Below are 13,230 nucleotides of genomic sequence, written 5' to 3'. Positions count from 1 at the left end.
CATTTCTCTTTTCTTGGAAAAATCAGTGCTTGATCCTTTCCAAAATAACCAGAGAAGAAATGAGGCAGAAAGTATCTCTTTATCACGGTTCCCCCTCAGGCCCGAGACTGATAGAAAAGGATGTAACCAGACTCAGAGTTCTTTGAGATATCTGATGTCAGCCTGTAGACTTCTTCAATAGCTTGTACATCTATTTTTTCTGCAATGTCATCATCAAACAACAACCAAAAATCATGACTCTTAACTGTTGCAATATAATGGCCTCGATTAGGACCAATGCTGACAATGAGGCTGCACACACCCTCCATACTTTCATATGAAGCAAATCTACAAATAAGTCCCACAGTGAACCACAACAGCAACAAGGCTGTACATTCTGTCTGGATTGGTGGTGTCACCTGAAGTGTTAAATAGATGAAGTTTTAAAGGAAAAACTACCTGGTAAGAGAGTTTTGTATATCGATGAAGCTGATCCATATATTTAAATTTCTTCAGGTGTAGAGCTGGAATCATGGGCAGTTTAACTTTCATCTGTTCGTGTGCTTCCTGTTTGCTGTGACACTCTTCACAGTAATACTTGCATTCACTGCATAGAGTTTCTGTGTTGCTGAAAGTCCTTAAGCAGTGAGTAATTGATGTATTTTGTTCCATGTTAACAGAAAGGTCTAAAAAATCTTCATCTTTACTAGTTTCACAAGTAAGACATCTGGTTTCACTAGTTAATGTTCCCTGAAAAAAATCTCATGAACCCACGTTGGGTCTAGGGTGCTGTCATTATTTTCATTATTAATATTACCATTAGGTAGGCGACCATTTTGTTTTTCCTGTTTTCTCTCTTCTTGTAAAATATCAGCAATTGCATTCAGTAGGTAATTTAAGAACTCATGGGCATCTTGTTGCATGCAGTTGTCAAAAAGCTCATTTTCTTTCTGTAATCTTGTGATGAACTTCTTAGGAGGTATTACTCCAACCTTTTTCTTCTGAGTGGCTATGCTATGGAAGAAATCTGCTAAGCATGTAAGAAGGATCTCCTTTTTCCTAGGTTGACTCTTACATGCAAGAACTTTTTCCCGAAATGGACGACAAAAATAAAGTGCTTGAAGAACTGAATTGCAGTAGCAGGTATTCCCCAAACTGACTAATCCAAAAGAGTGCTCATTGACCGGAAACTGTTCTGGACCAATCTTTTTCTAATGCTGAAGCATTGGCGCCCATGGTACAGATGGAGGTGAATTTGGAGACTGTCATTAGTTTTTCCATCTGGCCAGCGCCAACTTCCACCCAATCACAGTGGCGGGGCGGGCGCAGGAGGAGGGGAGCCGGGCCGCCTGCTCACACCGCAGCCCCGCCCACCGAGCCCGCAGGGCCGCTGCTGCAGTCGTTGCTACAGGCGCTCAGGCCTATAAACTTACTTCTTTTTTTTTTTTGAGACGGAGTCTCGCTCTGTTGCCCAGGCTGGAGTGCAGTGGCCGGATCTCAGCTCACTGCAAGCTCTGCCTCCCAGGTTCACGCCATTCTCCTGCCTCAGCCTCCCGAGTAGCTGGGATTACAGGTGCATGCCACCTCGCCCAGCTAATTATTTTTTGTATTTTTAGTAGAGACGGGGTTTCACCGTGTTAGCCAGGATGGTCTCGATCTCCTGACCTCGTGATCCGCCCGTCTCGGCCTCCCAAATTGCTGGGATTACAGGCTTGAGCCACCGCGCCCGGCCAAACTTACTTCTTAGCACTGCTTTTGCTATATCCCACAGGTTTTGGTATGTTGTGTTTCCATTTTCATTTGTTTCAAGAAGTTTTTTAAAATTTCCACTATAATTTTTCATTGACCCAGTGATTATTTGGGAGCGAGTTGTTTAATTTCCATTTATTTGTATAGTTTCTAAGTTCCTCTTGGTATTGATTTCTGGTTTTATTCCATTGTGGTCTGAGAAGATACCTGATACAATTTCAATTTTTAAAAATTTGTTGGGCTGGGTGCGGTGGCTCATGCCTGTAATTCCAGCACTTTGGGAGGCCAAGGTGAGCAGATTGCTTGAGTCCAGGAGTTTGAGACCAGCCTGGACTACAAAGCAAAAACTCGTCTCTAAAAAAAAAAAGTTGGGCCTGGGGGCACATGCCTGTACTCCCAGCTACTTGGGAGGCTAAGGCAGGAGAATTGCTTGAGCTTGGGAACTCAAGGCTGCAGTGAGCCATGACCATGCCACTGTGCTCCAGCTTGGGTGACAAAGTGAGACCCTGTCTCTAAAAAAAATTTTTGTTGAGACCTGTTTTGTGGCTTAACATATGGTCTATCCTAGAGAATGCTCCATGCTCCGATGAAAAGAATGTATATTCTGTAGTTGAGTAGATTCTGTAGCTCTGTTAGGTCCATCTGGTCTAAAGTCCAGTTTAAATGCAAAGTGTCTTTGTTGACTTTCTGTCTAGATGATGTTTAATGCTGAGAGTGGGACGTTGAAGTCCTCCACTAGTATTATATTGTAGTGTCTCTCTTCAAATTTAGTCATTTTAGAAATCCAGGTGTTCCAGTGTTGGGTACACACCTGTTTAGAACTGTTATATCCTCTTGCTGGATTGATCCCTTTATCATTATATAATGATCTTCTTTGTCTTTTTCCCCCTTTTGTTCTTGATGTAAAGTCTGTTTTATCTGATAAAAGGGTAGCTATTCCTGTTCACTTTTGGTTTTTGTTGTGTGGATTATCTTTTTCCATCTCTTTACTTTCACTCTATATGTGTTGACTGCTAAGGTGAGTTTCTTGTAAGCAGCATATAGTTCGATCAAGTTTTTTTTTCTAATCCATTCAGTCATTATATATCTTTTTAACTAGATAATTTAATCCATTTATGTTCAAGGCTATTACTGGTATGTGAAGGTTTGTTGCTGTCATATTGTTAATTGTTTTCTGGTTGTTTTACATATTCTTTTTTCCTGTCCTTTTCTCTTACTAATTGTTGTGGCTTGGTGAATTTCTGTAGTGGTACCATTTTAGTCCTTTCTTCTCTTTGTGTGATTGCTTAACCAGTGAATTTTACACTCTTGTGTGTTTTCATGATGGTAAATGTCATCCTTTGTTTTCAGGTTTAGGACTCCCTTGAGCATTTATTGTGGCTGCAGTCTAGTGGTAGCAAACAAATTCCCTTAGCATTTGCTTCTCTTGTAAAGACTTTATTTCTCCTTCATTTACAAAGGTTAATTTTACTGGATATAGTATTCTTGGCCAGTTTTTCTTTCTGTACTTTGAATATATCATCCCATTGTCTTCTGGCCTGTAAAGCTTCTGCTGAGAAATCCACTGTTAGCCTGATGGGGTTCCTTTTGTAAGTAACTAGATGCTTTTCTTTTGCAGTTTTAAGGATTTGCTCTTTAAGTTTTACTTTAGATATTCTGACTATAATGTACCATGGAAAAGACCCTTCTGCATTGTATCTTCCTAGGGATCACTGAGTTTCCTGTATGTGAACGTCTACATTTCTTGTAATAAATGGAAAATTTTCTTCTATTATTTCTGTAAATGGGCTTTCTAATCCTTTGTCTCTTTGATCTCATGGATGCTGGCAATTTGAATATTCAATCACTTTATGTTGTTTCACATGTCATGAAGGCTTTGTTCATTCTTATTCTTTCAAAATTTTTTTTGTTTGACTGGATTATTTGAAAAAGTCCTGTCTTCAAGTTCTGAGATTTTCTTCTGCCTTATCTAGCCTATTGTTGAAGCTTTCAAATGTATTTTGTATTTCCCTCAATGAATTCTTCAGTTCCAGAATTTCTATTTATTTATTTTTTTTAAATCTCTTTGGTAATGTTCTCATTCATATCCTGAATTGTATTTGTATTGTTTTTCAGATTTCTCTTATAACACACTGAGCTGCTTTAAAGTCAGCATTTTGAATTCTTTATCTGGTATTTTGAAAATTTCTTTTTGAGTAAGATCTATTGCTGGAGAATTACTGTGTTCCTTGGATGGTGTCATATTTTCTTGCTTTTTCATGTTTCCTGTGGCCTTATGTTGATATCTGCCCATCCAGTTTAACAGTCGCTTTTTCTTATTTTTGAATTTACTTTCATAGGGGAGGCATTTTTCCTGAAGAAGTATCTGTGGTATTGGTTGGGTAGGGCACTTTGGCTTTGATTCTGGATGTATGCAGTAGTGTAGTGTGTAATATTATTTCTTTGGCTGTAAGTAGAATTAGTGCTGTCTATAATTTTCTTGGAGGGTTAGGGTGCAGTTATTAGTGGAAGCTGTGGCAAATTTGTGCTGGGAGCTGGGAAGCCAGGTAGATCTCAGTCTTCAGGCCCTAGTCATGACAATGGTGGGATGAATGTGCCTGTCTTTGTGCCCCAGGGTGAATGTGCCTGTCTTTGTGCCCCATTGTGTTGGCAGTTACGAGCAAGCTGATTCTTGGGCCTCCAGGTGGCTTGCACATATGCTGGTAGCAGCAGCGGTGGGCTGGGTGGGCGAGCAGATTCTAGGGTCCTTGGGTGGCCCATGTAGCGTGGGTGATGGAAGTAGGAGTGGTAGGATGACCCTCTGGGTCTTGAGTGGTGCAGGCTGGGTGAGTGTAGCTCTCTGGGTGGACACCGGGGAATGTCAGCAGGAATTCTCAGGACGTGGAGATACAAGGGCTGTAGTTACCAGGGTCAGATGCAGTCCTGTGATGGCTGCACTCCTCAAATGGCACCCTGCTGTACCTGTTCAGGTCTAGAAGGGTGAGTGACCCAGCACAAGTTCCCTGGCTGGTGCAATGCCTTTATAGGGTCTTCAAATCACTGCTCATGCTAATGTTAAGAGTTCATAAGGGTAGAAAAGCTTTCATGTGATTAGGATTGCAGTAGTCTGTGGCAGGCATGTGGACTGCCTAAGTTCTCTCATTTACCCTTTTCTCTGCAATACTGAGCCTCTCTGGGCTTCTGGCCAATCTTGGCCGAGCTGGCTGCTTGCTTCCTTCTCTTTCTGTGCCTTGAATGTTTCCTGTGAGTTCTGTATAGGACTCTAGTCTTCTCTTCTAGATGTTCTATTCGAGGTATAAGATTATCTATTAATAATTTTGGTTCTTCCTTCAGGAGAGAGCAGGTGTCTGATGTCTTCAGTCAGCCATCTTGACTTATTCTTTTTCCACCACCCAATTTTAATTCTTTGTTTAGTGCATATAATGACTTGATTTTTTTGGTATGTGTATTTGCTTGTTCAATTATTGCTTGTCTCTTCCCACTAGAATGCAAGCTTTCATGTGAGCAGAAATCTTATCTGTCTTGTTTCCTTCAGTACTGCCAAGGTTTAGAAAGGTACTTGGTATATAGTATATGCATAACTGATAATTACTGAATGAAGGAATTCAGAGCCATCAGTAAGAGCAGATTTTTAAAGACACTGTGCTTGGTGTCTGTGTGTAAGAGTTTGGGGTTGGGGTGGGCAGAGAATGGATGGATGATTAAAAAGATAGCATGAAATTAAAAATGCTAATGAATGAAATTAACTGAAATTTTTAAATCATTTTCGCAATATTAGGCAAGTCGTCACTCTATCACTGATTCAACTTTTCTGTACCTCCTCATTTTTCCCATCAGGGCAGCAACAGAAATGAAACCTGCCTAGAATCCAAACAATACCAATAAATTCCTCTTTTTAAAATGCATCATTGTTGGGAAAGGAAAAATCCAGGTGGTTACTTTCAACATTCTAGATAGTCCCCTTTCTTAATGACACAGGGCCCAATTCACTTGCCAGAGTTATCCAGTGGTTACAATGTGAATTTGCAACAATACAAGAGGCTGAAGATAAAACCACCAATATGTACAAAGAAAATAATCTCTACCAGGCCTCTAGCTGTCAAAGCTGTGACCTTTATCGGGTAGATCTAGCAGGGTAGTGTGGTCAGGAAGAATGGGTTTTAGAGTTTGAATGACTCCTAGGTCATTCACTTATTAGTTTTATGATCTTAGGCAAATTGTTTCACCTCTCTGAGCCACAGCTTACCTCATTTGTACAATGAAAATAATATTATCTAATTAATGCATTCAGTAAATATTTATTGAGCACTTACTATAATGCTAGGAACTGGAAGTAAAGTAGTAATAGACTGTTCCTGCCCTTCAGAAACTTACAAGTAGAAAGTAAGAATAAACTAGAAAATAAGGAGAAAATAAGAATAAAGAGTGCTCTTAGAGTACCTAACCTGCTTTTGGTACACAAATGGTTCTGAGAATGAAAACAGTCAAGTATCCACATGAGTCACCTATGACAGCAGCAGGCATGGAGTATGTGCCCATGGTCACACAAGTAGTAAGTGGCAGTGCTGGGACTTAAATCCAAGTTCAGTATTCCTTTCATAATGCCACTTTGTCAAGACGCCCTTGAGAGTCTGTTAAAATGCAGATTCTAAGTCTTAACAAGATCACATGTCGAAAATAACATAGCTACCTGCAAATAATTCAAAATCTTCAAGTATTACTATGATGTGAGATAAAAGAATGTCAAGCTAAACTGTAATAATAGAAGACAGAATTTCTTCTTATTCCATGAAGAATTAACTGCTATGAGAATTTGCCCTCCTGCCAAACAACTAGAAAACAGGACAAATTATACGAAACAATGGTTTTCAATTATTGTACAACAAGCAGTACAGGACCATTAAACTAGAGAGGAGGAAAACAATTGCTCAAGCTTATTGCCCAAAGCAGTTTCCAGATTGCAGGCTAGTAAGGGAAAACCCAAACAAAGCCAAGCAGTCTCACTGAGTTGGAGAAGAAAAGGTTGAAATCTGGGAAGGCTAAAGCAGCTAAAACTTGTAGTAGAGTACTAGAGTGTGGGACCTATGTAAGAGAGTTCTACAGATCTCCAAGGGAGTCCTCTCCAGTGTTTGTCTGAACAGTGACCTATAAAAGTATGAGAAGAGGCCAGGCGCAGTGGCTCATGCCTGTAATCCCAGCACTTTGGGAGATCACTTGAGGTCAGGAGTTTGAGACCAGCCTGGCCAACAAGGTGAAGCCCCGTCTCTACTAAAAATACAAAAAAATTAGTTGGGTGTGGTGGCAAATGCCTATAATCCCAGGTACTTGGGAGGCTGAGGCAGGAGAATTGCTTGAACCTGGGAGGCGGAGCCTGCAGTGAGCCGAGATCACGCCACTGCACTCCAGCCTGGGCGACGGAGAGAGACTCCATCTATAAAAAAAAAAAAGTATGAGAAGAAACTCCCAAGGCCGGGGAAAGAACCACTGAAAAGTAATAGGCCAAATAATTCTTGAAGATTACAAGCTGGAAATCATTTGTGGAGGAACTTCATAGCACATGGAGCACTGGAATGTCCTCACAGAGCTAACACTTTAGTGGTGGGGCCCAATTACTCCAAAATAAGAGTTGCCATCTGATCTCAAATGAGTCAAACTGATCCAAAAGTTATTCAACTGCAGGATAGAATAAACTCCACGTTAAGAAAATAAAAATTGGCCGAGTGTGGTAGCTCATGCCTGTAATCCCAGCACTTTGAGAGGCTGAGGCGAGAGGATCACCCAAGGTCGGGAGTTCGAGACCAGCTTGACCAACATGGAGAAACCCTGTCTCTACTAAAAATACAGAATTAGCTGGGCGTGGTGGTGCATGCCTGTAATCCCAGCTACTCGGGAGGCTGAGGCAGGAGAAACACTTGAACCCGGGAGACGGAGGTTGCAGTGAGCCGAGATCACGCTGTTGCACTCCAGCCTGGGCAACAAGAGCGAAACTCTGTCTCCAAAAAATAAAAACCAAAATCTAGCACAGAAAATTCAAAATGTAAAATTCATGATGTCTGGCACACATTCAAAAATAACAAGTTATATTAAGAATGAAAAAAACATGACCCATAAGGAGAAAAATCCATAGAAACAGATCCAGAAATCACATCAGTAGACAAGGACCTTAAAATAGCTATTAGAAATCTTTTGGTTTTTGGAGATGGAGTCTTGCTCTGTCACCCAGGCTGGAGTACAGTGGCGTGATCTTGACTCACTGCAAGCTCTGCCTCCCGGGTTCATGCCATTCTCCCACCTCAGCCTCCTGGGTAGCTGGGACTACAGGTACCCACTACCAGGCCTGGCTAATTTTGTTTTTGTATTTTTAGTAGAGACGGGGTTTCACTGTGTTAGCCAGGATGGTCTCAATCTCCTGACCTTGTGATCTGCCTGCCTTGGCCTCCCAAAGTGCTGGGATTACAGGTGTGAGCCACCACACCTGGCCTATTATAACTCTTATACATATGATCAATGTTAAAAAAACATAAACCTGATGAGGAGAAAATGGAAAATATTTAAAAATTCAATATTAAAATATTGAAGTCCAGGCATGGTGGTTCATGCCTGTAATCGCAGCGCTTTGGGAGGCCGAGGTGGGCGGATCATTTGAGGTCAGGAGTTCAAGACCAGCTTGGCCAACATGGCAAAACCCTATCTCTACTAAAAATACAAAAATTAGCTGGGTATGGTGGTGCAAGCCTGTAATTTCAGCTACTCGGGAGGCTGAGGCACAAGAATTGCTTGAACCTGGGAGGTGGAGGTTGCAGTGAGATGAGATCATATCACCGTGCTCCAGTCTGGGCAACAGAGTGAGACTCTGTCTTAAAAAATAATAACAATAATTCTAGAGAATAAAAATATAATGTCTAAAATGAAAACAAATGCAGTTCTTTTTTTTTTTTTTTTTGAGATGGAGTTTTGCTCTTGTTGCCCAGGCTGGAGTGTAATGGCACCATCTTGGCTTATTGCAACCTCAGTGATTCTCCTGCCTTGGCCTCCCGAGTAGTTGGGACTACAGGCAGGTGCCACCACACCTGGCTAATTTTTTGTATTTTCAGTAGAGACAGGGTTTCACCATGTTGGTCAACCTAGGCTTGAATTCCTGACCTCAGGTGATCCACCCGCCTTGGCCTCCCAAAGTGCTAGAATTACAGGCACGAGCCACCGTGCTCAGCTAAAATCTTTTTTTTTTTTGAGACAGAATTTCATTCTTGTTGTCCAGGCTGAGTGCAATGGTGCAGTCTCGGCTCACTGCAACCTGTGCCTCCTGGGTGCATCTGGGTGCATGTGATTCTCCTGCCTCAGCCTCCCGAGTAGTTGGGATTATAGGTGCCCACCATCAGGCCTGGCTAACTTTTTTGTATTTTTAGTAGAGATGGGGCTTCACCATGTTGGCCAGGCTGGTCTTGAACTCCTGACCTGACCTAAGGTGATCCACCTGCCTCAGCCTCCCAAAGTGCTGGGATTACAGGCTGAGCCACGGTGCCCAGCCCCAAATACAGTATTAATAGAAGATTAGGTATCACAGAAGAAAAGATTAGTCAACTTGAAGATTCTACTTCACACCCACTATCATGGGTAAGATGAAAAAGATGTTAATAATGTTAGCAAGTATACAGAGCAACTGGAATCCTCATATACTGTTGTTGACAGCAAAATGCTGTCACTGTCACTCTGGGAAACAGTTTGTTAGTTTCTTATATGTTAAAAATACACTTAGCATATAACCTAGAAATACCACTTCTAGGTATGTATCCAAGAGAAATAAAAAAAATTTACCTACATAAATACTTGTATATGAATGTTCATAATAGCTGTATTCAAAATAGTCAAATAATGAAAGCAACCCAAATGTCCATCAGCTGGTGAATAAACAAACTAATAATCCATACAACGGAATAATACTCAGCAACCGAAAGGAATAAACTAATTGATTTTCAAAATAATGTGAATGAATCTCAAAGTCACTATGCTAAATGAAAGAAGCCAGACACAAATAATGTCATATTATATAATTCCACTTATATGTAGTTCTGGAAAAGGCAAACTATTGTGAGAGAAAGCAGGCATTAGTTCCCTGGGGTGAGAGGTAGGGGGAAGGGATTGATTAGAAGGAGGAAAAAAGAGTTTTAGTGGTGATGAAAATATACTACACATTGGTCGCGGTGGCTATGTTTGTGTACATGTACACATTTGTACAAGGACTCATTGGACTGTCCACTTAAAATCAGTGAATTTTATTATATGTAAATTATACCTCAGTAAAGCTGATGAAAACATAACTGACTATGTATCAAAATATGAAGAAATAATTTTTCCCACTTGCAAGTAATGGTTATAAAATAACCTTTCAGTTTGGGTTCACAATATCTTTTCCCCTTTGTAGGATGATAGTCTCAATAATCACATACATTAAAAGCCTATACTCAAGTTTTTCCTATGGAAACAATGTCCTCTATGATCCTTACCAAGAGTAGTGAGTCCCTCTGAGATAGATGTGAGAACATACATGAGTACAGGAGGCTCTAAGTTGATGATGAAGCTCATGTGGTCCTGAGTGAGACATTCCAGGAGTGGATAGTAAGACTGGCTCAGTTTCCGGTATTGCTACAGGACAGAGACATACTAAATGTCAAGCCACAGGGAAGAAAAATACATGTTACAGTCCAGTGAAAATTGTCATTTATAATACTGGAATTTGTAAACTTATTTAAACACAAGGTCAATAAATATATAGAGCAAATGACATAATGAGTCCCAATCCAGCATTTAAAGGGGTTCTGATAGGAATCTCTTGATCTCTTTACCTTACATGGTTAGCACTTAAAAGTAAAATCCCTGCAATATGACATTTAGAAGACTGTGTGAATTATTTTTCTGGATTGGAATACTTAACACTGAATAGTGCTTAACAGTGGCTAGGAAACCTTTTTTTGTTGGTTTTTTAAACACAAAGACATTTGCTGTTATAATGGGATTTGGCACCATAGTCTGTTGTATTAATATAATGCTAATCCATCTAACTAAATAATAACTTGGTAAAGGGCTTAATATTTACCATACACTACAGGCAAAAGATAAGTACATGAGAAAGATAGCTGAAAAATCTCAAATGCAATCCAAACCAGTATCAAAGAAATACACTTGTGTGATAAATTAGAGAAGCTGGGCATGGAGGTTCATGCTGGTAATTCCAGCTACTTGGGAGGCTGAGGCAGGAGAACTGCTTAAGCCCAGGAGTCTAAGAACAGCCTGGGCAACACAACAAGACCCCACCTCTAAAAAAAAAGAAAAAAAAAAAAAGAGAGAAACCAGAGGAGCATTTCTTAAAGTGATGTTAAGAGCAACTCAATAGGAATCACTTGGGGTGCTTGCCAAAAATGCAGTTGCCTGATTCCCACTTCAGATTCACTAAATGACAAGCTCTAGTTTAGGCCCTGAAATGTACATTTTTAACACACAAGTTAAGAGAGTCTTATGCACCCTCAAGTTTGAGAATTACTGGATTGAAGGTTTGCTTGACTATTAGAATAAAAAAATTAGAGAAAAATTCTTGGAACCATACCAGTTGCCTTGGTGGACTTTAACTGCAGTGAAGTAACTATTCGATGAGGTGATATTAACATATGGCTGATGTAACTCAAGTTTCTATTTTGTAATTTCTGTCTAACAGATATATCCTTCAATGATCATTCCATTCTACTACAAGGAAGCTTAATAACTTTGGCTTGAGATGTGGCCATTCCAAGATTAGTTTATAAAGGTGGAAGATGATGGACTAGCCCACTAGGAGATCAAGGAGCATTTCTTACACAGGTTGACTAACAAAGGCCTTCCAGATTTTACTCGTAACCTTGGGCGGGAGCAGGTGGGAAAGCCTGAACAAAGCCTGAGCATGATTTGGCTATGTTACTTAAGTAATTACTGCGACGACATTGGGCACATATTGGCTTCTGCATAATCAGGCAGAGATGTTAAAAAAAAAAAAAAGCCACTATAGTTTTCCAAGTTCTGTAAGTTAGATCAAGTATGCTGTCTTAAAACATAAAATGTTCTAGGCTAACTCCCTGGACTGCATTATAACACTTGCAGGCCTGTGGTGGTGTTACTTCACATTTCATACAAAGACTCCCATGATGCATGATTGCTTACTAGCAAGTCACTGTGGGACACTGACAGCAGCATTTTGACAAAGGCCTGGAGTACATTGTCAAAATGGTTGTCCCCATACAACTTGAAGACGCCAAAGCTGACATAATTTCCACACAAGGCAGACTTGAGAGCTGAATAGCAGATGGAGATGCCCTTGAGTTTCATTGGATAAATCTGATCTTTTGAGAGGCTCCCAAGGGACAGGATCTGATTACCTGTTTTAGGGTAAAAGCAGAAAGAGAAAGTGACATAAGTAGATGTCATTCAAAGCAGTTATGGGACACACTATTTAACATTCTTACTTTACTGCGAATGTTCACTTCCTCCCAGCATATTTTTAACAATTTTTTTTATTCATTGTAATAAAAAATATAAATACATATGGCAATTTACCTGGAAGTACAAAAGGCCCAAGGAAAAATCAATCAAGGATATTGGAAAAGTGCTATATTTTTATCTGTATGGTGATTACACAGATGTATACATAGATATGTGAAAATTCATTAAGTTGTACTCTTAAGATTAGTTCATTTGGCCAGGTGTCATGGCTCATGCCTGTAATCCCAGCACTTTGGGAGGCCAAGGCGGGCGGATCATGAGGTCAGGAGATCGAGACCATCCTGGCTAACATGGTGAAACCCCGTCTCTACTAAAAATACAAAAAATTAGCCGAGCGTGGTGGCGGGCGCCTGTAGTCCCAGCAACTCAGGAGGGTTAGGTGGGAGAATGGCGTGAACCCAGGAGGCGGAGCTTGCAGTGAGCCGAGATCGCACCACTGCACTCCAGCTTGGGTGACAGAGTGAGACTCCATCTCAAAAAAAAAAAAAAAAAAAAAAAAAAGATTAGTTCATTTTACTTTATGCGTTATCCTGTCAGTAAAAAATTTTAAAAAGTAGGATAAAACTAAGTCAAGAGAAAAAGATAACCTGATTGAGATGTAAATTACCCTAAATTCTCGGCAAATTTTTAATCTTTTATATGAATTTGATTGAATTTGATCTTGAGTTACTTCACTTTTAGGAGCCTCACAGGTTTGGTATATGAATTCAATGAAATAACACACACAGAAGTTCTTGGTGCAGTGTATAGTAAATATTACTTCCTTTTTCTTCTTAGATCCTTCTTCGGAAGATCTCAAGAGATGTTTTAAAAATTGTACTTAAATTCTGTGTTGACCATCAGAAGACAAAGAAATGTTTGTATGATCACCTTAAAATCTTCTGTAGTAGCATTTACAATCAATAATTTGTTTCTGAAATGTGTGCTAGATAGTATGTTACTAGGCAATACTTGATAATGCTTTAAAAAAATATA

General features: G+C 40.1%; 1 protein-coding gene and 1 pseudogene across 2 annotated transcripts in view; both read right to left on the bottom strand.

Moving 5' to 3' along the window:
• The window catches only part of RANBP17 (RAN binding protein 17), a 431,372-nt gene that overhangs the window by 49,200 nt on the left and 368,942 nt on the right, over nucleotides 1–13,230 (bottom strand). For both annotated transcript variants that reach the window (XM_025387625.1, XM_025387626.1), the window contains exons 23-24: nucleotides 11,917–12,131; nucleotides 10,233–10,371 (exon numbers count right to left, since the gene is read on the bottom strand). In XM_025387625.1, coding sequence (XP_025243410.1) covers nucleotides 10,233–10,371; nucleotides 11,917–12,131 — 354 coding nt within the window. The remainder of the gene's footprint in view (nucleotides 1–10,232; nucleotides 10,372–11,916; nucleotides 12,132–13,230) is intronic.
• On the bottom strand, nucleotides 96–1,260 carry LOC112626152 (annotated as a pseudogene).

Source organism: Theropithecus gelada, chromosome 6 (assembly GCF_003255815.1).
Source record: "Theropithecus gelada isolate Dixy chromosome 6, Tgel_1.0, whole genome shotgun sequence".
Lineage (NCBI taxonomy): Eukaryota > Metazoa > Chordata > Mammalia > Primates > Cercopithecidae > Theropithecus > Theropithecus gelada.
Note: the sequence above shows the minus strand (reverse complement) of the source record. Positions and strands in the feature narration are given on the sequence as shown.